Here is a 27,107-nt window from a genome sequence, read left to right on the forward strand (position 1 = left end):
GTGAGATCCTCTTTTCCAGTTCTAAAAGGAAAAAATGATAAAAGAAACCTAAAAACATAGCTTGCAATCAATGCTTCCTATAAACTGTGGAGTCTTGTGAGCAAAAAATTCTACTTGTGAGCAAAAAAAAAAAAAATCTGAGCTACTGGCATTAAAGTTGTAAGTGAGGAATTTTGCTGCTGCATAAATTACTTTGCTCTGGGGCCATCCTTCCTGAGCTAAGACAAAAAATGTGTGAGCTGGAGGCTAAAAACTGTGAGTTAGCTCACATGAACTGAGCTTAGATGGAACACTGCTTGTAATTTTTATTGGTGGAAGGGTCCAGTAGCACCTTAATGACTAACAAAATTTGAGGCAGGACATGAGCTTTCATGAGTCACTGCTTCAGATACAGCTAGAATGTGAGTCCTACTGTTTTTATATCTTGGAGAGTGAAGTGATTTCAGATACCAAATGACAGTAGCAGCCATTGGTAATTGAGAGAAGAAACCAGGTCTCAGTTCAGCCCAGGAGGATGCATTAAGCTTCATTATCAGTTGCGATTCAGCAGTCTCTCTAATTTCCTTCTAAAGTTCTTTTTTAAGAGAACTGCTACTCTTAGGTCAACAACTGAATGTCTTGGAAAGTTAAAATTTACCCCCCCACACACATACACACACTGGTTTTTGAATGTTGTGATTTCTTATAGCTGTAGAAAGAGTAAGAGTCCAGTAGCACCTTGAAGACTAACAGAATCTGTGGCAGGGTATGAGTTTTTTCGTGAAACACTACTCACTTCTTCAGATTTATGTCCATTTATTCTTTGCATCCTCCTGGACCAAACTGAGGCCTAGGTTTCCTGTCTTATGACCAGTAATGATATCTCTATGCCTGCTACCCCTCTGCATATCACACATAATCCAATCAAGCCTATTACCATTTGGCATCTTTATAATGTTTATATCTCCAGTACATCATACTACATTTTTGTGGCACACATGGTCTGGCCCGACAAAGTGACATTTATGTTAAATCAGGCGCTCATGATAAATGTGTTTGACACCTCTGTTCTAAATAAATACTAAATAGTGGTTTTCTCACCTGGCTACAGATTTCTGCTAGGCAGGCTTTCATGTGTAGACAAATGTGGTCAGGAGTTGTATTTTCCTCACATAGTACTGCTGTCAGCATAATTAAAAGTTTTACAAGAGCTGTTATATACTTTTTTTGGGGGGGGGGGTCTTCCCTGCTTTCATGTTCGAGCTCTATCATAACCACTCCTGGCATGTGGAAGTAGGCACCCCCTGGCCTAAGGGGCACCGCCAGGCGCCCCCTATACCCACGTGCAGCATGTGGGCTCCTTGGAGCCTGCCTTCCCCAATGGAAAGTAGACTTCATGGATTGCACATGCTGCTGGGCCGCTTTTGCTTTCCCCAGGTCTGGAGCTGCTGCCAATCTTAAGTTTGAATGATTTTTGTGGTGTGCAGAAAGGAGTATAAGATTGTTGCTAAAACCATTGTATGCTCTTGATAAAGTTTGGGTTGCTGTGGGTAGCCCTGAAGCACCCTTAAATGTACAGTCGACAAACGCATTGAGGAGGAAAGAGGAGTGATGTTCTTTCATCGTTCTGAGGATCCAATTCTATCTGAAGAGACGGACAGAGATACCAATTGAACATGGAGACACTCCCCTCTTGTTTACAGTCAGCAGGATATTGTATCCTTATGAATTGTTTTCAGTGAAAAGTGATACTTACCTGTATGAAATATTGAGTGGAACTGAGTTAAGAGTTAAGGAATTACTCTGGGACATTTTTAGTTACTTACCTGACTGTTTTTCCACACACCTTTAGCTTTGTTGTTTGCCTTAAGGTTGTACTGAATTGATTTTAGTTGCTCTTAGAGCTATAAACTTACATTTGACAACTTGAAAAGTCTGGAAAGTTTTTTGCTACACAGTTCTTTATTGTGCTCTGTTCTCCAATGGAAAGCAGGCTTCATGGAGTGCACACACTGCCAGGCCACTTTTGCTTTCTCCAGGTCTGTATAGACCCGGGAAATGCGAAAGTAGTCAGCTCCTGCGGAGCGCACCCCTCAGAGCCTTGCAAGCTCTGAAGAACGCAGTGAGCAGGCACCACTTTGCTGCTTTAGCATACCCTGGGTCTGTGAAGGCAGCTGCCCCCCACCCCCACCCAGACTTCCTGGCTCCAGGAAGGCTGAGCGGGGTCAGCAGGGCACCTCAGGAGCGGGTGTGCTCAGAGCCTATCTCCGAGCTTGCTTGCTGCTGCCCTGACCCTGCTCAGCTTTCCTGAGACCCAGGAAGGCTGAGCAGGATCAGGGCAGCAGTGAGCATGCTCAGAGCCTGGCTCCAAATGCACCTGCTGCTGCCCCACCTTCCTGGGTCTTAGGGAGGCTGGGTGGGGTTGGTGCAGCATTGGGCATGCTCAGAGCCAGCCATGACCACGCTCAGCCCTCCCCAGACCCAGGAAGGCTGAGTGAGGTTGAGGTGTTTGTGGCAATGGCAGCAAGAGTGTGGCAATGACAGCAAGAGCCACACCTCCCCTCCCACACTGGAAGTTGGGGCAGGGGGCTGGGTTCTGCCTGGGGTGGCAGAACCTCCAGCTCTGGCACTGATTATAACAAATTTTGGATGTTACTTTTCAGTCACCAAAGAACAAAGCCTATTACGGTATATTGCAGAACTGTGCAGAACTGTACACTTTCCATTTTAGAGACAGACAGACAGACAGATCAGTGCCCAGGCTTTCCAGATTCAGTAAAAGAAATTATTGATCTGATTTCCCCACAATGCTGGGGTTTCCTGGATTTGTGGAACCCTAGATTGAATCTGTATAGTGGCCAGCCCCCATCTGTGAGATATAAAAATGGTTATTCTGTGTTAGTGTTTTATGCTGTTTATATTGTTTTCAGTGGCAGGGAAATAATCTCAGGCACTTTGGTGGAGAGGGGGAGAAATGATTTGATGAATGCAGGTAATAGAGAACTATCAAGCATGCCTCAGTCAACAGATTTGGCAACAGATGACAATTGGTTGATTGACTTCATCTGTTTTATTTGCAGCCGGATGGAGCCAGCAAGGAGTGCGTCTTCATTGAGAAAGTCCTAGAGAACAATTATACTGCGCTGATGTCAGCAAAGTACTCAGGCTGGTACGTTGGCTTCACCAAAAAAGGGAGGCCTCGGAAAGGGCCCAAGACACGAGAAAACCAGCAAGATGTCCACTTTATGAAAAGATACCCAAAGGGTCAAGTGGAACTACAGAAACCTTTCAAGTATACCACAGTGACCAAGAGGACTAAGAGGATACGGCCCACTAACCTCAGTTAAAAGATAGACAAAAGACAGCATGGTGCGATTAAACTACAAAAAATAAGACTGTACCAGAGAAATATTTTTACACTTTTTTTTTTTAAAAAAAAGGGAAGAATCTCTATTTTTGTACATTGTGTTTGATTTTTTTTTAAGACTGGTTTAAAAATGCAGGGGAAGCTGTAAAGGATTTATTGTGACTTGAAGAAAATGAATGGCTCTATTTAAATTGACTTTTTTTTTTTTTGCTGTGGATTGACCTACAGGTGCTCCTTATTTCACTTTTGGAATGGACAACTTTTTCAAGCCAATCCCCAGAGGGGAGAAAACAAATAATCTTTTACAATTGAAAACCAACCATAAACCAAAGGAGAAAAAAACCAAAGTTATTTTTCCAAAGTTCCTCTGACCTAGGGTTGCCACCCACTAGGTGATACTTGGAGATCTCCCACTATTACATTTGATCTCCAGACAACCAAGACCAGTTCCTCTGGAGAAAATGGCTGCTTTGGAGGGTGGACTTTATGGCATTGTAGTTTACTGAGGTTCCTCCCCTCCCAAACCTCACCCTTCACAGGGCTCATCCCCCTAATCTCCAGGTATTTCCCAACCTAGAGCTGGCAACCCTACTCTGACCTCCCCTCAGATAATTCTCTGGTGTTGCAGTGGTATGTCCACTGTGAGCTCGACCAAGACAAGATGGTGCATGAATCAGTCATTGGGCTTCCATGGAGAGCTCAATACCTTAGTCCTTTGTAATCTTTCTGACGACGACGATGACATAAGGTGTCACAGCTCTGTGATCCTGCATTGTGCTCAATTCTGGAAAATGCTGCTACCTTTGAGTGACTTAAGTAAAAAAAAAATAACCTAATACACCAATGATAAGGGAATATTTTAAAACCAGCTCTATTATATATAAATATATATATTATATATTATATATATATTAGCTATTTATTTCACCTCTCTGTATATTGCAGTTCCATGAACCAAGTATTACTGCCTCAACAATTAAAAAATGTTATTTAAAACACACATTTACATACATGCATTACTGCTATTCATATGTTCTCCCTTTTGTCTAGCTTTGTATTGAACTTAACCAATACTCTAAAGATTGCTGCCTGGGTTTGAATTCAAGTAAGAATTTCAGTTTCTGTATTAGAATCCAAAGCTGAGTATCAGAAAAGCCTGGAGACCAACTACTTCTTTTTGCTGGCTGGCAGAAAGAATTTCATTCTGGAACACAACATGCTGCCCTATCTGAGTACAGGTAGAGTTTAAAAACATGCCATGCAAAGGAGATTTTTATTTGAGGAGGGAAGATGTTACACAAATCACTTTCTGGTTCTGCCAAAATTAATTAAGTGCAGCACAGTATACTTTTTTTGAGGGGGGGAGAAGGGATAATTTACAAAGACTTTCAACAGTGCATCAGCACTATTGCACTGCACTATTCTTAGGGCTGAGAAGTGTGCATGCACATGAAAACGTATACCCAGAATTAAACTTTGTTGGCAGGGCCAGACTTTTTGGTGCCCTGAAGATGCCCCCCTGCCAATGGGCAAGTCCACCCATTGCCCAGACAAGTGCATCCTTTATTGTGTTACCCTCCCTGGGAGAGAGAGTGCCCCAGGAGGTCTGCAGAATGGGTAGAGGGGGACCATCTCAAGCACACAGGCAAGCAATGGAGCTGATAAGAGTCTTACAACAGCCTTTTGCATCAACTGAAGTTTTTAGAAACATTTTCAAAAGAAGCTCTATGAGCCATGTGTTACAGTAGTCCACTCTGAGGGTTGCAGTACAGTACAGGGCAGTGTCTAAAAAAATCAGGATAACTTACAAACCAGATGTAACTGAAAGAAGGTACAGATTAATCCTGTCAATTAAATCTATTTTATTGTTCCGTAAAACAAAGAGGATCACTTTCTTACAGAAATTATGTGAGTTTTAATATAAATGTTGTAAAAAAATAAAAATAAATACCCTCCACTCCAGTTTAAATTATCTTTTACACTGTTTGTAAATCCTCCCAGTTTACACCATTTGCAAATCAACTGTGCACCTTCTCCCAAGCCATTGCAAGCCCCCCCCCTAAAGGTCAAGCAAAGACCTTTCCCAAAATGTACTCAATACTTTTAAATCCAGCATCACAGCTCTTAACTCTTGTACATCTAAGTGGCTTTTCATCTGCTTGTGCAATTATCTCATAGAGGTCATGAACAAACAGAACTTTGTTGTGATGTCGTAATGCAACCAATTTTTCCTGCTCATCCACAACATTTGCACGTTTTCCTCCTCATCCACAACGTTTGCATATTCCCAGGCAGCAGCTACAAAGAACAATGTATGAATATACGCACTCACACTACAGTGAGGTGCGGTGCAGAGACTAGAATCTTTGTGCATAAGGCTGGATTGCCACTCACTCTGTGAGGTTTGACCCCACACTGGCAAAGACTTGACTCCTTCCATGTCTGCACACCCTTTCCTTCTCTCCCAACCCCCTTCACCCTATATTCCAATCTTGCTCCCAGAGTCTCATTATCTGGTCACCCAGTTCTTTCTCCAGTAACTGGGAGCAGAGATTTAAACATAGCTGGAACTTCCTCCACATGAAATAACTCCAGGCATGAAGCAGGGGGTCCATTTGCATCCCCATCAGCACAGTAGATAGTGGCCAAGACACACAGACCCAGCCTACAAGTTTCCCTTTACCAAGCAACATGACAGCAAAGGTCCTTGCATGGGCATAGGCAGCTAAGCAACTGCCTGAGAGAAAAGCAAAGATCTGTAGCCAAACTTCACCAAGGGCTCCCTTGCTTAGCCCATCCACCTTAAGCAGCTTACATGGGAAAGAGCTGGCTCAGGCTGGTGGCAGAGAAAGCCAGTCTTTGGGATTGCCTCCCTCCTCCACCTTGGCTTCATGTTTGCTATAGAATTTAAGGCAGCCATTTTCTAGCAGAGCTTTTCTCCTGTGCTACAGCATGAGTCATCCCAGACAAGTTCCCTGCCGCCACCACTGCCTGCCCATTTGCAGCACTCCTGGTAGGTGGCAAGGTAGATGAAGGCAGCAGAGATGCAGGCAGCGGCAAGGGTGAGTGCGGTAGCAGTGGCAGCAGGGAAGGGGTATCAGGGTGGTGGGGCACACACAGGGAAGGGCACCCACTGCCCACCCCTGTAGCGCAAGCACACTCTAGGTGGCTGCCTACTTGGCTGACTGGGACATGCCAGCCTTGTTTATTGGTCTTAAGGGTGCCACTGGACTCAGACTTTGTTCTGTTGCTTCAGACAAGAACAGCTATCCACCTGATTCTAAGTTCTCTCATGTTAGACTAGGAGGAGGCCTGAACCAATTTAAAACCATTTAGAGTACTGGAGAGACCTCAGCTTTTCCCTGTTTGGGTTCTGGAAAATCAGCCAGTATCAGTATAGTTTCTTGCCAGTGATTTTTGTCATACAAATGGAAATTTTCAGTTGAATCTTTTCAAACCTACTATTTAGGGTTGCCAGATCCTGTCTCCTCCCCAGTGGGGGAATTTGGGGGGGGGGCACTCCTGGAGGGGATAGGATGTCCCCAACATGATGACATCATGCTAAGTGATGTCATCACATTAGAGTGCCACCCCATGGAAGGCGCCCTCAGCTTGGAGTTCAGGCATGCACAACCTTCTCCAAAGGGAGGAGAGGAAAAGAAAATGAGGGGAGCAATTCCCAACTTGCCTTGCTGGTCACAACACAGCCTGCTAGGGGAGGACAGAAACCCCTTTCCCCAGCCTTGTTGGGCTTCCAAGGAGAGACAGAGAGAATGCCAAGCCAGCTCAGCTACACTCCACCAAACGTGTGCTTACATCCTTCCTCATCGGTTAGGAGACAAATTCACACAGGAGCAGAGCCTAGCTCTGCCAAGCATGGAATTTGCTGCTTGAAATTCAGGTTAAAGGGACCCTTTAAATGCTTTTTGAAAGTGGGGGCCGCATGTGTCTGAATTCCAAGCAATGAATTCAATATTTAAAGGGCCACACACTTCTAAAATCCAAGTGGCAAGGGCAGCATGTGTCTAAACTCCAAGCAGCAAATGCAAGATTTAAAGGGGCCTCCAGCTGATTGGTGGTCCAAGTGCTCCTACCAATCATATGGAGGGTCCTTTAAATTTTGTAGGAGAGGAGGGAGGGGAGTGGCTGCAGCTGGTCGCTCTTGAGGCAGGGCTTTCCGCCACCGGCCATCTGGCCAGCAGATGGCAGGAGACTGTGAAATTGGGGAATCCCCTTCCCCCACCCAGAGACTGGGAGAAAACCGTGTTACAAGTGAAAAATTTCCAACATTAAATCACCGTTACTCATGAGAAGTGCTGATTACACGTTACTCACAAGACGTACTGATTACACATTGCTTATTATTAATAATGTCTAGAAAAATCATTTAACACTCATACATTGAAGAAAGAATACACTGAAAATATATAACACATATATCAATCTACAGTAATTCTGTGTATAGTCCTCCTGCACAGGAAAAGCACTTAATACATGACAATTATAGGGGTTGTCAGAATTTTCTCATCCAGAAGAACATGTGAATGTGACACGATTCCAGTAAAGTCCGTGTTTCAAATGCAATTCTTCATCTGACAAAAGAAGGTAGTTTTCTGGAACCACAGCTCAATTCATAGTATGCTTAGGTCAATTTCATTAGGCAACAGTTCTCTATGAGCGGCCAACGCCACAATCTGAGAGCAATTAATCTGGAACCAGTGCTCTATACTCTATAATAGCAATGCTGCTGATTAGTTTACTCAGGGCAGGCACTATTGGTTCTCATCGGTGAGAACCGATAGTGCCTGCCTTGAGCTGGGGTTCCAGAAAACTACCTTCTTTTATCAGATGAAGAATCGCATGCGAAATACGAATTTTACCGGAATCGTGTCACATTCACGTGTTCTTCTGAATGAGAAAATTCTGGCACCTTCCTATAATTTTCATTTATTAAGTGCTTTTCCTGTGCAGGAGGACTATATATGGAATTATTGTAGATTGATATATGTGTTCATATTTTCAGTGTATGCTTTCTTCAATGTATGAGTGTTAAAAGATTTTTCTAGACATTATTAATAATAAGCAATGAGTAATCAGTACTTCTCATGAGTAACGGTGATTTAATGTTGGTAATTTTTCCACTTGTAACATGGTTTTCTCCCAGTCTTCTATTTTCCATGTTCCCTTTTCCCTTTTTTTGCCCCACCCAGGGACTGGCATCCCTACTACTTTTAGAGAAAATGGCTTTAAAGAAAATGACTTTTCATTGGTACAGGCCTAGACACACACCTGGAGTCCTGTTCTTGGATTATTTTTCTCAGGGAGTACATGAGCCCAGTTCAGACTGGGATTGCAGCAAGCAGGGAGGGAATCGAAGCCTTTCCAAACCTGAAACAGCCTAGGGGGAGGCAGTATCTCCCCATCTGGGTAAATTTTCGTTTTCCCCTGCAGAGCAAGAATAAGCTCCCTAGGACTGTTCAGTGTTATAAAACAGCCCAGAGACCCCTCTTCTCATGTGCCCTAATCCCAGTCTGAATTGGATGTAAATGAGCCCTATGGCACAGAGTGGTAAACTGCATTACTGCAGTCCAAGCTCTACTCACGATCTGAGTTTGATCCCGGCAGAAGCTGGATTCAGGTAGCCGGCTCAAGGTTGACTCAGCCTTCCATCCTTCCGAGGTTGGTAAAATGAGTACCCAGCATGCTGGGGGTAAAGTTTAGATGATTGGGGAAGACAATGGCAAACTACCCCATAAAAAGTCTGCCATGAAAACACCGTGATGTGATGTCACCCCAGAGTTGGAAATGACTGGTGCTCGCACAGGGAACTACCTTTAAAAAAAAAAACAGTAAAAAAATCACTTACCTGCAAGAGTAAATGACTTTAGGACTGGAGTGGAAGTCCAGCAGAAGTCTAATCTGTATCAATCTCTGATCTGTGTATGTAAACTCTAAAGGGGAGTGCACTGGAAGTAATCCTGTATGTAGGATGAGAGCAAAGGGACCTACAGCTTGAGCAGCACTCTTGACAAAGAAAGGTTTAACCTGGGAAGTGTGTTCTCAAACAGCATTCTTTGTTTGCTTAAATATTTTTCCCCTTTCCAATGTACCATTTCAGTACTACCCAAATAACAATTCAGCTCTATTCATCCTGAAGCTTCAACAGCAATCTGCATTTGGAAGAAGTTTTTGTATAAGCCGACAGTGGTGGTGGAAAGTGCAGTCAAGTTGCAGCTGGCTTATGGTGATCCTGCAGCAAGAAACTTGTAGAGGTGGTTTGAAATTGCCTGACTATTTGTGTCATGAGCCTCAACCCCTGAAGATCTATTGCCCACCTGAGTAGACAGTACTTGGCTAGGTGGATTGATAGCTCATGTATGGTTCCTTTACCTTCCTTTTGGACTGGGGACAGTCATGAGAAATGACTGTCGTTGTGTGTGTCCTTGTTAACAGGGTAGTCTGGAATCACTCTGCAGCAGTTTTGATGCAATGAATATAAACTGTGAATTGGGTCTAAAATACCAGGAGCTCCCTGTATCCTTCTATTCTGCCTTGTAGAGCACTGGTACAAGGAATCACCTTTCAGAATAGTAGTGGGACATACAAGTAAGGTAACCCTCCTGGTTTGTGGTGAAGTTGAAGAATATGTTTTAGAATCATTCTACAACATTTTCAGACACCCATGTATATTGAGAGCCTACCTATTTCACATAACAGGAGTGTATGCTACCTGTGATTCTCCTGATACCATTTTGCCTGAAATTAGTACCATGCACATTCCCTGACTGAGTATACATTGCACTTAATAGGGTTTGGTGTAACATCCACTGAAGAAGAAAATACACTATGTGACTATTTTAGACAAAATGGTGACCCTGGGTACTAGGAACATCATGGGTAGTGCATGCTTCCAATATGAATGGTTAAATATCCCTAAACATATTGTTTGAAACAGGCTCTAAAGAAACAGAATAACAGAATCATAGCAATGCGTTCAATGCTATCCCATGCTGAACATTTCCTACTTAAAACAACGTTTGAGTCCAACAAAGAGGAAGGAGTGAAAGCTTATACCTTGAATAAAATTTTGTTGGTCTTAAAGGTGCCACTGGACTCAAAATTTGTTCTGCTGCTTCAGACCAATTCAGCTATCTACCTGAATCTACTTTCCTAATTAAAACAGACAAAGAAACAAATAGGCTAACTGTGGAAAATGTCATAATTGAAACTGCCACTGCTATTTGGAGTAAATCTGTCCTAACTTGGAAAAGTCAATATGTGTTTGCATAGATATTAGGTCTTGAGTAAGGCTGGTCTATGACTCCACAATCCCCCCCACATGTCTGAGCTATTGTTCTGCTTACATGAGGTCCAAAGCTGAAGTATGCTTGAAGCAGGGAAAAGAGCTCTCAGCTAATTCATTTTTTGTTACTTGCTGCTTCACACTTGGGGTGTGTGTAGGGTTGCTGGTTTACCTGGAAATAGTGGAAGACCTCCTGCCACTACCCTTGCCACTGTTTGAATGAGAATGTCAAATTCCCTCCTTTTGGTTCCCTGAAATAAAAAGTCTTTTATTCTTTGTAAAGTTTCTTTTATTAGAAGATCCAAAGTAATAGGCACAGACATCTTGTCTGAGTCAGAACTGGCAGGTCCCAGATCTTCCTCCAGTATTACAAGATACACTAACAAGCATTTGCCCCCCTTCCCAGCATAGAAAGATACATGAGTAACTTTCCCAAGCATTCTTTGAGTGGAGCATAAACCACTCAAGGCTAACACATCAGACACAATATTGTGACTTTTGCAACAGCAGACTAAACAGTAGGTGTGTACCCTGGGATCTAACACGTGAACAGGAAGACAGGAAAGATAAGACATCCAACTTTCAGAGCAAGCAGTTTTCAGCACAAACAATTAACTCTTTATGGCACATTTGACATTCTGCTCCCCTTAAGACCTCCTCTCCCCAAGGTCTTGGGTGATCGGGATGTTGAGCATGGAATTTCTTTATTAGTTTTGGGGCCCGGACATTTTCAGATCTTACCCATTCCATTTGTGATACAGGAAAATGTAGCCATTTTATTAAGTAATACAGAACCCCCCATTTAACTTTAGAGTCCAAAATCGATTCGATGTCATGATGAGGCTGATTCTGGATCATCATTAGAGGAGGAGGAGGTGGTTTCTGGGGGTGCCAGGAATCATCCTTGGGGGCTGGCTTTAACCAACTGCAGTGAAATACAGGATCCAAATTACAATAAATATTAGGTAAATCAAGTTCTACAGACACTTTGTTCATCAATTTTTTTTTACTTGAAATGGTCCCAGGTATTTTGGACCCAACTTCTGCGATGTTTGGAAGTTAGGCAAATGTTTTGTAGATAGGTACACCCAGTCCCCACATTGTACATCCCAAAATGGTTCTCGTTTCTTGTCATATGCATTTTTGTATGTCCTCTTTGCTCTGCCTAATTGTTATTGTTGAGCAATTTGCCAAATGTGTTCTAATTCTGACCACCAGGCTTGGAAATCTGTAGGTTTCTGCGCAGTACCACCTGGTAAGGTTGGTAACGGTCTGCTTTCAAAGCTATGCACAATTTGGAAGGGTGAGTGTTTAGTGGAACTGTGCATTGAGTTGCTGTATGCATACTCTGTGAATGGTAATAATTCACACCAGTTTGTTTCTTGAAAATTAATGAAACATTGCAGGTATTGCTCAAGCACCGCATGTGTGTGTTCTGTTTGTCCATCTGTTTGCGGGTGGTAGCTAGAACTAATTCCTTGCTCAATTTTGGTTAATTGACAGAATTCTTTCCAGAATTAGGTGCAAAACTGTATTCCCCTATCTGATATTACCTTGTCTGGGAAGCTATATAAAAGGACCACATGACTAAAAAATAGCTTGGCTAGTTTCTTAGCAGATGGTATTTTTGAGCAGGGAATGAAATGAGCTTGTTTAGAGAACGTGTCTACCACCACTAGTATCGTTGTTTTCCCCTTACTCTCTGGTAGATCAGTTATAAAATCCAGAGACTATAGACCATGGTCTGGTTGCTGTTTCTAAAGGTTGCTGTTTGTAATGAGAGAGGCAGTTTGGTGTAGTGGTTAAGTGTGTGGACTCTTATCTGGGAAAATCAGGTTTGATTCCCCACTCCTCCACTTGCACCTGCTTGGAATGGCCTTGGGTCAGCCATAGCTCTGGCAGAGGTTTATAAATTCACAATTATAAAATCTTTAGAAAGAAAAAAAAATTATCATTCACTAACCTTTTCTCTGATAATCACTTAGCACTTATTAAACACAACGCTCATAATTATTAATTCAGTTCCAGAGTTCCCCCTATCTTAGTCTTATCTTAACTTTCATATATATATATTTACCAAATAGCTATGTTCTACTAATACTTTTATCACAATATCATAATACCTCTTTAACATTAAAAGTTCAATTAATGTTGAACTACTAAATATCTTTTCACTGTTATAAAATTTTTACACAAAGAGTTATCTTTCAATAGCCCTTTCTCTATAATTAACTTAGTATTTATTAAACACAAAGCTCAAAGTTATAAAGTCAACTCCGGAGTTCCAGCTGTCTTAATCTTATCTTAACTCATATATGCATAATTACCATGTAACTATATTCTACTAACTCAATAATCACGATTGTTCATTATCATTTAAAGTTCAATTGATGTTGTCATAAACTACTAAATGACTCTTCACCCTCCATTGTATTTCCACGTAACTTTGGAATTTACTCCAGTCTTCTTTAAACTTCTCCAAATTGTTGTCTTTTAAGATTCTAGTAAGTTTGTCCATTTCACTCCAGTTAAGAACCTTTAAGACCCAGTCCCATTTTTCAGGTATTCTGTCTTGCTTCCACATTTGCGCATACAATGTTCTCGCTGCTGAAAGCAAATACCACAACAATGTTCTGTCTTGCTTCGGAAAGCTTTCCATTTGTAATTCCACCAGAAAGACATCTGGTGCTCTCTTAATATTATAACCCAAGATTTTCAAAATCTCCTGTTGAATCATTGTCCAAAATTGTTTCGCCTTTTCACAAGTCCACCACATGTGGTAGAAAGAACCTTCATGTTTTTTACATTTCCAACACCTATCTGAAGCTTGATTACTCATTTTTGTTAGCTTTTTAGGTGTCATGTAACATCTGTACAGCATTTTGAAACAGTTATCTTTTATGTTATAGCACGTTGATATTTTCATTGAATTCTTCCATAGGTGTTCCCACGTCTCCATCTGTATTTCTTTATTAAAGTTAATAGCCCATTTAATCATTTGAGGCTTCACCACCTCTTCTCCTGTAGACCATTTCAATAACAGTTTATACATCCTTGAGATCAATTTTTCATTCTCACCCAGCAGCATTTTCTCCATTTCTGTTTTCTCTCGTCTTATACCTGTGCTCTTAATGTCTTTCTCTATCAAGCTTTTAATTTGTAACAGCTGAAACCAATCAAATTTGTCCTGCAGTTCTTCAACCAGAACTCCCAAACTTTTGACCCGGTGCGCGGCTTTCAGAGGCACACCATCAAAAACTGGGATAGGTATTTCCCTCCCCAGGGCGCCGCGACCCACGCAAAGGACCTCTGTCTTCGTTGGGTTCAGCTTCAGCCCACTCAGCCTAAGCCAAGTTGCCACGGCCTTCAATGCCAGATCCAAATTCCCTGGAACGCAGTCAGGCCAGCCATCCATTAGCAGATAGAGCTGGGTGTCGTCTGCATATTGGTGACACCCAAGCCCATACCTCAGGGCAATCTGGGCAAGGGGGCGCATATAGATATTGAATAGCATCGGGGAGAGAACTGCTCCCTGTGGCACCCCACAATCAAGTGTGTGCCTCTGGGACAGCTCACCCCCAATTGCCACCCTTTGTCCCCGACCCTCAAGGAAGGAGGAAAGCCATTGTAGGGCTAGCCCCTCAACCCCTATGTCAGCGAGGCGGCGGGTCAGTAGCTGATGGTTGACCGTATCGAATGCGGCCAACAGATCTAATAACATCAGCACCGCTACGCCGCCTCGGTCCAGATGCCGCTGGAGGTCATCTACCAAGGCGATCAGCACTGTCTCTGTCCCGTGACCTGGACGAAAGCCTGACTGGCAAGGGTCTAGGATGGAAGCATCATCCAGAAAACCCTGCAACTGCAACGCCACTGCCCTCTCAATAATTTTACCAAGGAACGGTAAATTAGAGACCGGTCGGTAATTTGCCAATTCGGCCGGGTCTGCTGTACTTTTTTTCAGGAGGGGACGGACCAAAGCCTCTTTCAAGGGTGTTGGAAAATGCCCCTCAGAGAGGGATCTATTTATGATGTCCCGTAAAGGACATCTAAGCTCCTTTTGGCAGGATTTAATCAGCCAAGAGGGGCAGGGGTCCAAATCACAAGTTGTTGGGCGTGCAGAAGAAAGAATTCCATCGACTTCCTCCAGGCTGAGCGGGTCGAAGCGATCCAGAGTGAAATCGGAAGACAGGCACAGAGCCTCAAGTTCCTGTACTGTATGCAATGTGATAGGCAGGTCCTGGCGGAGCGACGTGATTTTATCTGCAAAATATTTCGCTAAAGCCTCACAGCCTATCTCTAATTCCCTCATGTTTGGTCTGCCTTGAGGCAGTGTAGTAAGACTTACAATTATTCTAACCAATTGAGCTGGGCGCGAATTTGCAGACACAATCCTAGCCGCAAAGTAAGCTTTCTTCGCGGCCTTGACTGCCATCTCGTAAGATCTCATAAACAATCTATAGGATGTTCTCGTCACTTCGTCACGAGTATGCCGCCACTGCCTCTCAAGTCGTCTGAGCCCTTGTTTCAGCTGGCGTAACTCCAAGGTGTACTATGGTACCAGCCTCACATGAGGGCGTAGAGGACGTCGAGGTGCGATCTCGTTGATTGCCCTGGATAGCCGGTTTTGCCAGGCCTCCACCAGGTCATCAAGGGAATTGCCAGGGGGCCAGGGATCCCGCAGGGCCATTTGGAACTGTTCCGGGTCCATTAGGCTCTGCGGGCGAGCCAAAATAGGCTCTCCGCCCATACACGGTTGGGGCGGCATCTCCATACAGGCCTTGAGGGCTAGGTGATCTGACCATGGTACCGCTTCTACCGCGATATCGTTCACCAGAATCCTGGACGCAAAGTTCAGGTCTAACGTGTGCCCAGCCTGATGCGTGGGTGTCGTGACAAATTGAGAGAGTCCCAGAGTCGCCATGGATGACACCAGATCCATCACCTGATTGGAGGCCGCGTCATCAGCATGGATGTTGAAATCACCCAGGACCATAAGCCCTGGGTACTCCAACGCCCAGCCTGCCACAGCCTCCATCAGGGATGGTAAAGTGCTGGCTGATGCGTTAGGCGGACGGTACACCAGCCAGATCGCCAATCCCTCTTCGACATCCCACGCTAGGCCAGCACATTCAATACCCTCGATCGTTGGGGCCGGGAGAGCCCGGAAGGAGTAACCCTCCCATATGAATAATGCCACCCCTCCCCCCCGCCCGCTAGTCCGTGACTGATGAAAGACCGAGTCATCTGGGAGAGAGCCACTGTCTCCCCATCTCGCACCCAGGTCTCAGTCACGCAAGCCAGGTGTCAGAACTGGCAGAACTTCAAGAAAAGCCCAAGACTTAGTTGCAAGTATAGGCATTTATTCGAGAACTCCAGAGCTTGAGGTGCAGAATAACACTGATAACAACAGTCAGTATTCGATACACTTTATGTGATTCTGTTGACAACAATAAAACGATCGTTCACACGGGTGGAGACAACAGTCTGTTTCTCAGGGTTTGTTATCAGGCAGGGAGGATGGAATCCCGCTGGGAAAGTGCGGGCCGGCCTGGCTTCAAAGGCCACCTGCAGATGCCGACCCTGGGCTATCTGTTACACTTCAGTGATCACAGTTTGTTTGAAATGCACAGGCACACACAACATGGGGACTGGTTAGCATTTTGGGCAAGCTGCTTGGGTTAGTATTTGTTTTCAATATGGAGTCGTTTAGGCTAACAGCGTATAGGAAAGTTACAAGTTCTGACACCAGGTCCACGTCCTGCCAAAGCAGGAACTCCCTAAGGGTTGAGGTCTTGTTATTCACAGACCTGGCGTTGCATAACACCAATGACAGAGACGGGCACTTCCTCTTGGCCCCACTACCTGTCACCGTTGGTATGGGAAGTAGACTGGAAGGGGGCCGAGCACTGTTTGTCTCCGCCTCCTTCCGTTGCTCTTCTGTCTATTTTTTTTTCTCTCCAGACCTGTCCAATGAATTCTTAACAGTTCCATTAAAATCTCCCATTAACAAAACTTGGTCATAAGTCAGTTCATCAAGCTGTTGTATAATGTCTTTTAAAAAAGCATCCTTTGCGCCATTAGGTGCATACAATCCAAATAACAACTTTTTTTCCATTTAATATTGTCTCTACTGCTACAAATCTTCCATCTTTATCTTTAAACACTAATTTTGGCTCCAATTCTTGTTTGATATATAAAACCACTCCCCTTTTCTTCTGTTCAGCCAATGAAAAAAATTCCACTCCCAATTGTTTGTTCCATAAAAGTCATTGAGTCATCAATTGTCACTTTTTCTTGCATTTTCAACAAGGTGGAATCATATACATTCATTCTGCCTTCTATCTCCTGCACTTTCTTAGATGTTTCCTCAGTTTCCTTTCGGAGATCTTCCATGTCTTTTCTAATCTCTGCAATAATTTCTTTTTTAGATTCATTTATCATTTCTCTCACCCCTTTCATCATTCTGGTCTCCATTGCCTCCAGTTGGTCCTACATTTTTTTCTAATGAAGTAGCCCTTTTACGGGGCTGCTTGTGTCCAGACATTTAAAAAACAGTGAAAATTTGGACTTCACCAATTTCCAATTCGACTATCAGATTCAAAAGAGTAGGACTTGCCCTTCACAACAAGCTCAATTTTGCCATCCTCAGAGCTCCCAAAGTCAAGATATTTATTTTTAAAGTTTTTAAATCTTCCAAAATGGCGGCCACAACTTTTTACTGCTCCCTACAGTTTTTTCCCCTTTTAAAAACATCCAAGGTCCACACAAATAATATGACCAATTGTATTTATCTTCTTACTCTCTTATCAGTTAACTCCAACAATTTTTAATGTCCCAAATTCTTTAAAAACATTGTTTTTATTGTGACCTTCCAGCAATGGCCGCCGATGTTTCTCAATGGTAATAAATTTCTAGCGTAGGTTTTCCTTCCTCTACTTCCTGCTTTTGTTGCCACGAAGTCTCATTCACACTGTAAGGAGATCTCACGATACTTGACGTACTTCCTGTCTTGCTTGAATGTGCTGCAGGTCTGTGACAATGTGACGATGGTGCTCTTTTTTCAAAACCACAAGTAGACTAAACAATAAATTCCTTTCCACTTTTTAGCTCTTTTTAACACTGTCCTTTATATTTATAAAGTCCAAATTTCATCTCTTCCTCCCCTCTTCTTCCAGACTTTCTAGATTTTCCTTCCCACCTTTTAAATTTATTCCATTAAGCTGTAAATAGTTCCAGAATGAAAGATAGTAATCTGAACCTTCTCTTCCAATTATCCAAGTTCTCACCGGTCTTTCAAAGCCTTAGATGTTTAGCAAAGTCCAAGAAGGTTAGGATCTTGTCGAGCTTATGTCAAATAAATGACTCTGAAGGCTTCTGCAGATTATGAAAATGCAACTCTTCCCGGAGACCCCTCAAAGCCTCAAAGAAGCCCCCCCCCCCGAGAATCTCTTTTAACCAAGGTAAATCTCCTCAAAGTTTCCTGTGCATATATTGGACTAATCTCGAACTGAGAAAAGTAGGCAGTAGGCATTAAATTGCCTTCCACTACCCTGAACAGAAACTCCAGCCTGCTCCCGTTATGAGAAGCAGCTCAGCTCAACATTTTCCTCCACTGGAAGTCCCACCTCCAGAAATATCTTAAGAATTGTGGCTAAAACATATTAAGTATCTCTGCCCATAGACTGAATAAAGAATAACAACCCTGAGTACAACTTATCCTTGACTTCAGGATGTATACTGTGTACAGTTCTGGTCACCACACCTCAAGGAAGATAGTATAGCATTAGAAAAAGTGCAGAAAAGGGCAACTAGAATGATGGGCAGCCTAATCCAGACATAAGTGGTGGCCAGCCACGGCGTAGCTGCTGCACCGCTTGTACACTTCCTGAGGACTTCGGCATGCTGCAGTGTGCGGAGGGGAGAGGCCTAGCTTGCTGTGAGGGAGACGGTCACCATGGCAATGCTGCTGGTGCAGGCACAAGGGAGGCGGAGGCAGCCAGAGGGGAGGGCCAGCCCACTCCCTCCATTGGCCAGTCCTGGTGCATGCGCCACAGCTATTAACAGTCAGGGATGAGGAGAGACAGCCCCAGAGAGGCTGATAGCCATCCCCAACCCGCCCCTAAACAGAGAACAGGGCCAATGATGCGCAGACCATCACAGGCAAAGGAGAGACATTTCACCAACATGGGGAGGGAACAGGAATAAGGCTGGGCATGTGCGCACAAGAAGCCTGTCTTGGTGGCGAGGTGGGGATGAGACAGGGCCACATGGAAACACAGAGAAGCCCTCAATCCCCTCACACCCTCCTGCTGTCAGAGACTCTGCCAATGGCAGGCAGATAACCAGGAAGTACCAAGTGCAGAAGTTCACTGTCATAGACAGTGGTTGGAATGTGTGTCTGGGAGTGAGCAGCCCAGCAGCAGACACCCCACACCCAGAGACTCCCTGTGTTGCCCTGAAGCCCCCTGCCATATGCACGGAACACCTCCCCCCGGGGCTGCAGAACTAAGAGTGCGAGTGCATCAGCTGCAGAACTCTGAGTCCACTTCATCAGCCCCCCCTTAGTGCCCTGTCTGCTCCCCTGTCCAGCCATGCGGGGGGCAGTGTGGCGGCTCATACACCATTCCCCCCCCCAAACCAAGTCTGCCAACCCTCCCAGGCATTCCTTTGGAGAGGCCACTGACAGAGGGGGGGGGGATTGCCCAGGGAACGTGCAGCAGGTGCCAAGTGGGAGAGATATCAGAGAGCACAGCTTTGACTTTATTTTTCCAGAACAGAGTGCAACAGTCTCCTTGGCACGCACTGGGCAGTCTAGTCGTGGGCGGGGCTCCATTCCAAGCGGTGAGCAGAAACAGCTGAGGGAGTGGGGGGTGGAGCAACACACGCGGAAGCCTCTGTGTTGGAGTCCCACATGCAAAACGGAGGTAGAGATCAAGAGCACCTGCAGGGGCAGCAGCTGGAAGAGCAGGCTGTGTGGAAGCTCGCAAGTCAAAGATACTACCAAAGCAACTGCGTGGTGCAAAACCCATCAACAACGTGCCTGCCTGTCCCTCACTCTAAGTCTGTATGGCCGGGATCTCACTGGCAGAGTTTCCCACCACGCGCTCCTCTTCCTAACAACTGAGTTGTGCGAGGCTAGAGTGGAAGTATTTCTAGGAGGGGGGAGACCGCGATTTGGGGAGGGGGCTCATCAGCCCAAGGCCAAGGCAATCACGCCACTCCCTAAGGGGTTTGCGAGCTTTCGCAGCAACAGAGGCAACCTTTGTTTTTGGTTTCAATGAGTGCTTATGGGACATGCCGCTATTTTTGCCACCATAAAGTTGCACCTCTCGGGGGGGGGGCGTGTCATGGGTCAAACTGCTCAGGAAGCTGCCTAAACCTGGCCACGCCCCCAACTCCTCCCCCTCCTCCATCTGCCTCACTTCGGCCTGCACTTGGGCGCAGCCCTCAGGTGCCGCTGCCCTTGGGCATAGCGATGCTTGGGCGGCCCCCGCCCCATAACTCCCCCCCGCGCTGTGGCAGTGCTGGTCGTACGTTGGTGCAAGCCCTTCCTGAGCCCACTTAGCGGCTCATCTGCTCCATATTGCATATTGCCCCAGACTTTTCATGGCAAAAAGTAAGATTTGAACTGAAGATTTATGGAAACATTCTACAGTGTTTTAGTACTGTCCCTTACATCACCATTGTACATAGAAAACTAATACTCCAAATATGGTCATGTACCAGAAGTAGATCCTTTTCACTCCCCCCCCCCCAAAAAAAAAAATCTGGCACAGATTTTAATACACTTTCCCCCAATGGAAGGCAGCCCTACAGAGCTTATATGTACTTCTGCTGTCATGGACTGAAGCTTTAGAGTTCCAAGAGCTTAAGAGTATAAATCTGGGGGTCTTGTTATAAAGACAGGAAATAATTGAATCACATTAGCTATGTGCTTGCAACATTAGTAGGCATACATAAATATTTGAGCTTGTGCTATGTTTGGCATAGACAAACAAAGAGAAAGGAACATGTCCTGAGTATTGCTTTTCCATTGAATCATGCGTACCATGACAGCATTGCAAAGGTAAGGGCTCCTCCCAGTTTGGCTTCCAGAGCTAACTTGTGGCTCCTTCCCAGATTATGCTTCAATTCCTGATTTAGACACTCTTTGGGATAGAAAAAGTTGAATTCCTCTATTATAAAATCTCCATATATCCAATCACTTTTTTCTTGACAAAATCCCACAAGGCCCCTGGAGCAGGCATTGTGTGAGGTAAGTCTGCCTAAAGGTTGCTCTTCAACCAGCTTGATAATATAAACAACAATGTGGTATAAAGGTTTTAAATGGAGATGTCTCTGTCAAGGATATATTTTTATCTTACTCTTTCTTCAAGGAACACAAAGTGTCCTGCGTGGTTCTTCCCTTCCCATCTTATCCCCTTAATAGTCCTGTGAGGAAGGCTAGAATAAGAGAGAGGGACTAATTCAAAACTATCCAGCAAGCTTTATGGCAGAATGGAGATTTGAAACCAGATTCACAGAGCCAACCAGCATACCACTCTGTCCAATCACTCTTAAGCAGGGATGATAACTCTGGACTAGGAAATATCTGGATATTTAGGGGCTGGAGCCTAGGGAGAATGGGATTTGTGGATGGGGAGGGGAAGAAGAGGGGAGGGACCTCAGCAGGGTACAATGCCATAAAATCCGCCCTCCAAAGCAACCATTTTCTCCAGGAGAATTGATCCCTGCAGTCTGGAGATCAATTATAAAAGTGGGAGATAAACATGTTGCTTACCTGAAAATGATGATCAAGTGGTCATCTGTGCATTCACACTGTACTGAAAAGCTCCATTGTGCATTCATACATGGTACTGAAAAGCTCTGCTAGATGAAATTTTGTGCCCCAGCCTATGGGCTTGCTCACAGTGTCTACTGTGCATGCCCAGTAGGCAGGGCACCAAGGTTCCACCAGTTTCCTTCTGACTGCTGAGGCAATTCCAAGAAAGACATGAAGAGCTGCCAGCAGAGGGGAGGAAGGGCAGGTCATGTGAATGCACAGATGACCATTTGAAGATCATCAATTACAGGTAAGCAACCTGTTTATCTTCTTCATGGTCTAAAGCCTACCTGGAGGTGGGAGCTGGCAGCTAGATGAGTGCAGTCTGAAGCACAGTGCATGCCACACGCATCCTGTCCCTTTCATGCACATACAGGGCACAGTACTTTATGAAAGTGTTCGGGGCTGCCCACATAACTGCTGGGCAGATGTCCTGGAGACGCATCCCTTGGAGGAAGGCAGTAGAAGTAGCTAGGGCTTGAATAGAGTGAGCTCTAGGACGAACAGACAACAGGTGTTTGGCCTGTTATAGTCTCCAAAATCCATTTTGACAGTCTTTGGGAGGAGACCTGTTTCCCTTTAGAGGGTCAAGAGTAAAAAATAAACAAATGAGAAGTTAGACGAAATTTCCTGGTTTTATGAAGATAGAACAACAATGCAAGTTTGACATCTAATGCATGCAAAGCCCTCTGCTCCTGGGTCTGAGGAGAAGAATAGAAGGCAGGTAACAGTCTCAGAGTGTAGGTGGAATTCTGAGACCACCTTGAGTAGAAAATATATGTTGGGAGCAATGATTGTGAAATCATTGGTTGTGAAATCACAGGTACAGTGGGTCTGAATGTAGAGCCGATAATTCACTGACCCTTTTAGTCGAAGTGATTGCCACCAGGAAGGCTTCCAAAAAGGAGATGTAATGGACAGGAAGCCAAAGACTCAAATGGGTACCTCATAAGACTTCGAAGGACCAGAGGGAGATCCCAAGTTGGAACCAGGTGATGGACCGGGGGGTGCAAATGTATTAATCCTTTAAGAAAATGCTTAGTGTAATGTACTCAGAGACGAGACGTGTTAAAGGCAACATGCTTTAATGGGAAGTACATCACAACAGAACAGAACAACGCGGGCCGGGACCCGCTTTATATACACATGGCCCGGAATGGCCCCCCAGCTGGCCCAGACCAATCCTGGCCAGTCAAACTTCCCGCCACAGATCTTGATTGGCGGAGTCCTTTCGCACGCTGTGCCGAGTGACCAGGGGATTCCCCCTGGTCGCCTCTGCTGCATGGCCGCGCGGTGCTTTACTAAAGCACAATACACTACACTCCTCCCCCCTAGTTCAAGTCACATAATCCTGCAAGTAGGCGGGGGCCTGGTGTTCCCGGGTTGATTGCCTTGGGGTCGCTTGGGGCGTTGGGGCGGCCCCCACAGAGGGGCTCTCCTCTTGGCGATTCTCTTCCGGCGGCTGGCGGGCCACCTCAGACGGTGGTTCTGGGTCGGCCGGTCTCGGGGGATCGTATGATGGCAGGGTCGGCGCCGGCGAGGCCGCTTCAGGTGGTTCCGTTGTTGGCTCGCTCCTGCTCGCTGCTTGCCCAGCCCCTGTTGGCTCCTCCTGCACGGTGCGGCGGTGCAGCTGGTCGATGTGTCTCCGGAGGATCTGGCCCCCCTCCGTCGACACCTTGTACGATCGGGATCCTGTCACCCGCAGTACCTGGCCTGCTACCCACTCTGGTCCGCTTGCAAAGTTCTTTGCAAAGACCAGGTGGCCCGGGAAGAACCCCCGCACCGCTTCCCTGACTTTGGGGGAATTGCAGATGTCGATAGCCCAGTCTGGGTGTAGCCTGTCCAGCCTGGTTGTCAGTTTCCTCCCCATGAGTAGTTCCGCGGGGCTCGACCCTGTTGTGGGGTTGGGGGTAATCCTGCTGTGGAACAGGAAGGCTGCCAGGCAGTGGTCCCAGTCCCCCTGCACTATGCGACCCAGGGCCTCTTTGGTGGTCCGCACCATGCGTTCTGCCTGGCCGTTGGTGGCCGGATGGAAGGAGGCGGATCTAATGCGCTGGATGAGGTACCGACTGGTAAACTCCCTGAATTCCCGGGAGGTGAATGCAGTTCTGTTATCCGTGACCAGGGTGTCGGGGATCCCGTGTGTACAAAAGACCCTCCGCAAAGCCCTGACGGCCGCTGCAGTGGAGGTGGATACAACCGGGATCACCTCCAACCATTTAGTGTAGGCATTGACCAGGACGAAGAATATTTGGCCCTCGTATGGCCCGGCAAAATCTAAATGTAGGCGGGACCATGGCCGCCGGTTGGACTCCCAGCGGTGGACGGGGGCGATTGGCGGATCGGGCTGGGATTCTTGGCAGGGTTGGCACCTTCTCACCCACCCCTCAATTTCCTCATCCATGCCTGGCCACCATATGTAACTGCGGGCCAGGGCTTTCATTCTCACAATCCCGGGGTGGGTTTCGTGTAGGGCGTCTAAAACCTGCTTGCGCATGGGGGGGGGAACCACCACCCTGCTGCCCCAGAGTATCCTTGTGAGAGGATAGTTTGTCTCTGCGTGATGCGAATGGCCTGAACTCACTGTCCACCTTGCCCATAGGCCACCCCCTCCCCACCCAGTCCAGAACCCGTGCGAGGATGCGATCCCTGCCTGTAGCCCGAGCCACCTCAGCGGCGTGGAGTGGCTGCTCGGGCAGAGACTCTATGAGCATCACCTGGTGGGCTGGGGCGGGATCTGGGTCCGTTGAGAGGAGCGTCAGGCGGCTGAGGGCGTCCGTGTGTCCCATGGCTTTGCCTGGGCGGTGCACCAAGGTGTAGGAGTAAGAGGAGGAATTGGTTCCACCTCAGGACTCACTGGGACAAGATTTGTGGGGTCTGCCTGTCGGGGGCGAGGAGGCCCAGGAGCGGCTTATGGTCCGTGGCAATGGTGAAGTGCCTACCATATAGGTAGTCGTTGAACTTGTGCACCCCCGCCACGATTGCCAGAGCCTCCTTGTCGATCTGAGCGTAGTTGCGCTCCGCGGGGGTTACGGTTCTAGAATAGTACGCCACCGGGACCTCCCTCCCGTCCTGGAATTGGTGCCCCAGAACTGTGCCCACCCCGTACGGGGAAGCGTCGCAAGCCAGGATCAGCGGCAGGGCTTCGTCGAAGTGGTTGGAGACAAGGAGGTCCTTGACTGCCTGAAATGCTGTGGCTTGGCGCTTCCCCCAAACCCATGGGGCTTGTTTATCAAGCAGCCGGTGTAGTGGTTCCGCTATGGCCGCCTTGTGGGGCAGGAACGAATGGTAAAAGTTCAACAACCCCAAGCAACTTTGGAGCTCCGCCTTGCATGTGGGGGCTGGGGCTTGGACGATTGCCCTGATTTTGTCCTCCGTCGGGTGGATCCCCGATGCGTCCACGGCGAACCCCAGGAACTCCACCCACGGTACCCCTAGCAAGCATTTTTCCTTTTTGACCTTTAGCCCCGCCGCTTGGAAGCAGCGGAGGACCTCCATCAGGTGGCTGCTGAATTCCACTGCGTACGGGGCGGTGATTAGAACGTCATCGAAAAATGGCTGCACTCCGGGGATCCCTTTAAGATGAGAGTCCATTATACTCTGAAAGATCCCTGGAGCTACACTAACCCCAAATTGTAGCCTCTAAACCCTAAAAGCTGTGCCTCGGCGGTCTTGGCGTCGACCAGTAGCTGCTGGTACGCTTGTGCCAAATCCAGCTTCCCCAAAATTTTAGACCCTGCTAGGGCCGCCAGTACATGGCTGACCACCGGGACGGGGTACAGGTTGTTCTGGAGCGCTTTGTTGATAGTGCACTTGTAGTCAGCGCAAATTCTCACCTACCATTAGGCTTCACAGGTGTGACTATGGGGGTTTCCCAGGCCGCATAGAACATTGGTTCTAAGACTCCCTGGGCTGTGAGGCGGTCCAGCTCTGCCTCAATCTTTGGTTTTAAGGCGAACGGGACCCGCCTCGCTTTGAGCCGGATCGGTCGGACCAGGGGATCGAGCAGCAGGGTGATGGGCAGCCCTTTGAAACTCCCCAGGGACCCATCGAAAACGGCTGGTAACTCCCGGCAGACGTCCTCAAAGCTACCCACCTGTACTTGCTCTACCCCCACTAGCTGGATCCCCAGTGGTTGGAACCAGGCCAGCCCCAGTAAGGTGGTGAGCTGGCGCTTGACCACCAGAATGTCCAGAGGTCCCCTGAATTTCCCTCTCTCTACCCGTACCCGGGCCCAGCCCACGATGTGTACCGGGTTTTTTTTGGAAGTCCCTCAGAACAAAGTCAGCCGGCCTCAGTTGGAGGCGGCGGCGGGGGCACAGTTTCTTTAGGGTTTCCTTCGAAATTATGGAGATGGAGGAACCTGAGTCCACTTCCATGAGGCATGGGGCGCCCTCGATGAGGACCATCATTCTAACCTTGTCGGGGGCAGAGAGGGGCAAGTTCAATACCTGCAGGCTGGTTGACGCTGTCATATGGGCCTCGGTGGAGTCGTGATGCGCTGTTGGTCGCTGACGGCTGTTCTTGGCCCGGCAAGCCCGAGTGATGTGGCCCATCTTCCCACAGCTACGGCAGTCCATGTTGCAGTATGGACAGTCCCTCCTCTCATGGGGGTCGTCGCAGCTGGCGCACTTGATGGTGGATGGTCTCTCCGTCGCTCGTTGCCTCGAGGGGGCTCTTGGGTCTGCTCCTTGTGCCCGCCGGAGCTGGAAAGCCTCTTCGTCCTCCTGGTCGGCCGGTGCCATCTCTTCCTGGTGGACTGCCTCTCCACGTGGGTGGCTGTATGCTTTTCTGGCCCTCTCGAAGGCCGTCACCTCATTGAAGGCTTGTTGGAGGGTGAGCTCTTCCTTGGCAAAGAGCTTCTGTTGCAGCCTTTCATCTCGGAGGCCCCAGACGAATCGGTCTCTCAAGACCTCTTCCCACTGATTGAAACTGCAGTTCCCTGCGATCTGCCGGAGAGCGGCCAGGTAGACTGCCGCCGTTTCCCCGGGCTTCTGATCCCTCTTATGGAAGAGGAATCGGCGGGCTACGATGGACGGTTGGGGCGAGAAATGCCCTGTGAGGAGTTGGACGACCTCCCCGTATGTCCTCTCGATGAGCTTCGCGGGGGCAGAGAGACCGCACGCGATCTTGAAGGTCGCCTCCCCGCAGACACTCAACAGGACGTCCCTCATGCGGTTGTCATCCGTGATCATGTTGGCCCGGAGGTAGCACTCGACCCATTCAGTGTAGGTCTCCCATCATTCGGGGTGGTCAGGATTGAACTCAGCAAGATGGCCCGTCATTACGCTAGAGTTCACCATGGTGGCGGCGGGCGTCTCAGTTTCTTGCGGTCCTGCGCCTTCCTCGGCTCCAGCCAGGTCAGATTCCACTGGGGGAAACCTTCCTAGCTAGATCCCATCCTCGTCACCAGTGTAAAGTACTCAGAGACAAGACGTGTTGAAGGCAACATGCTTTAATGGGTAGTACATCACAACAGAACAGAATAACGCGGGCCGGGACCCGCTTTATATACACACAGCCCGGTACGGCCCCCCAGCTGGCCCAGACCAATCCTGGCCAGTCAAACTTCCCGCCACAGATCTTGATTGGCGGAGTCCTTTCGCGCGCTGTGCCGAGTGACCGGGGGATTC

The 27,107-nt window shown here is 47.0% G+C and overlaps 2 protein-coding genes across 2 annotated transcripts in view; both read left to right on the forward strand.

The window, feature by feature from the left end:
- FGF18 (fibroblast growth factor 18) overlaps window positions 1-3,400 on the forward strand; it is a 317,528-nt gene extending 314,128 nt beyond the window's left edge. Inside the window, exon 5 of the mRNA XM_060232848.1 lies at window positions 3,060-3,400. Within this exon, the coding sequence (XP_060088831.1) occupies window positions 3,060-3,326 (267 nt within the window). The 3' untranslated portion in view covers window positions 3,327-3,400. The remainder of the gene's footprint in view (window positions 1-3,059) is intronic.
- Window positions 1-27,107, forward strand: part of NPM1 (nucleophosmin 1) — a 454,395-nt gene that overhangs the window by 403,249 nt on the left and 24,039 nt on the right. The window lies entirely within an intron of this gene.

The sequence above is a fragment of the Heteronotia binoei genome, chromosome 1 (genome assembly GCF_032191835.1).
Source record: "Heteronotia binoei isolate CCM8104 ecotype False Entrance Well chromosome 1, APGP_CSIRO_Hbin_v1, whole genome shotgun sequence".
Classification (NCBI taxonomy): Eukaryota; Metazoa; Chordata; class Lepidosauria; order Squamata; family Gekkonidae; genus Heteronotia; species Heteronotia binoei.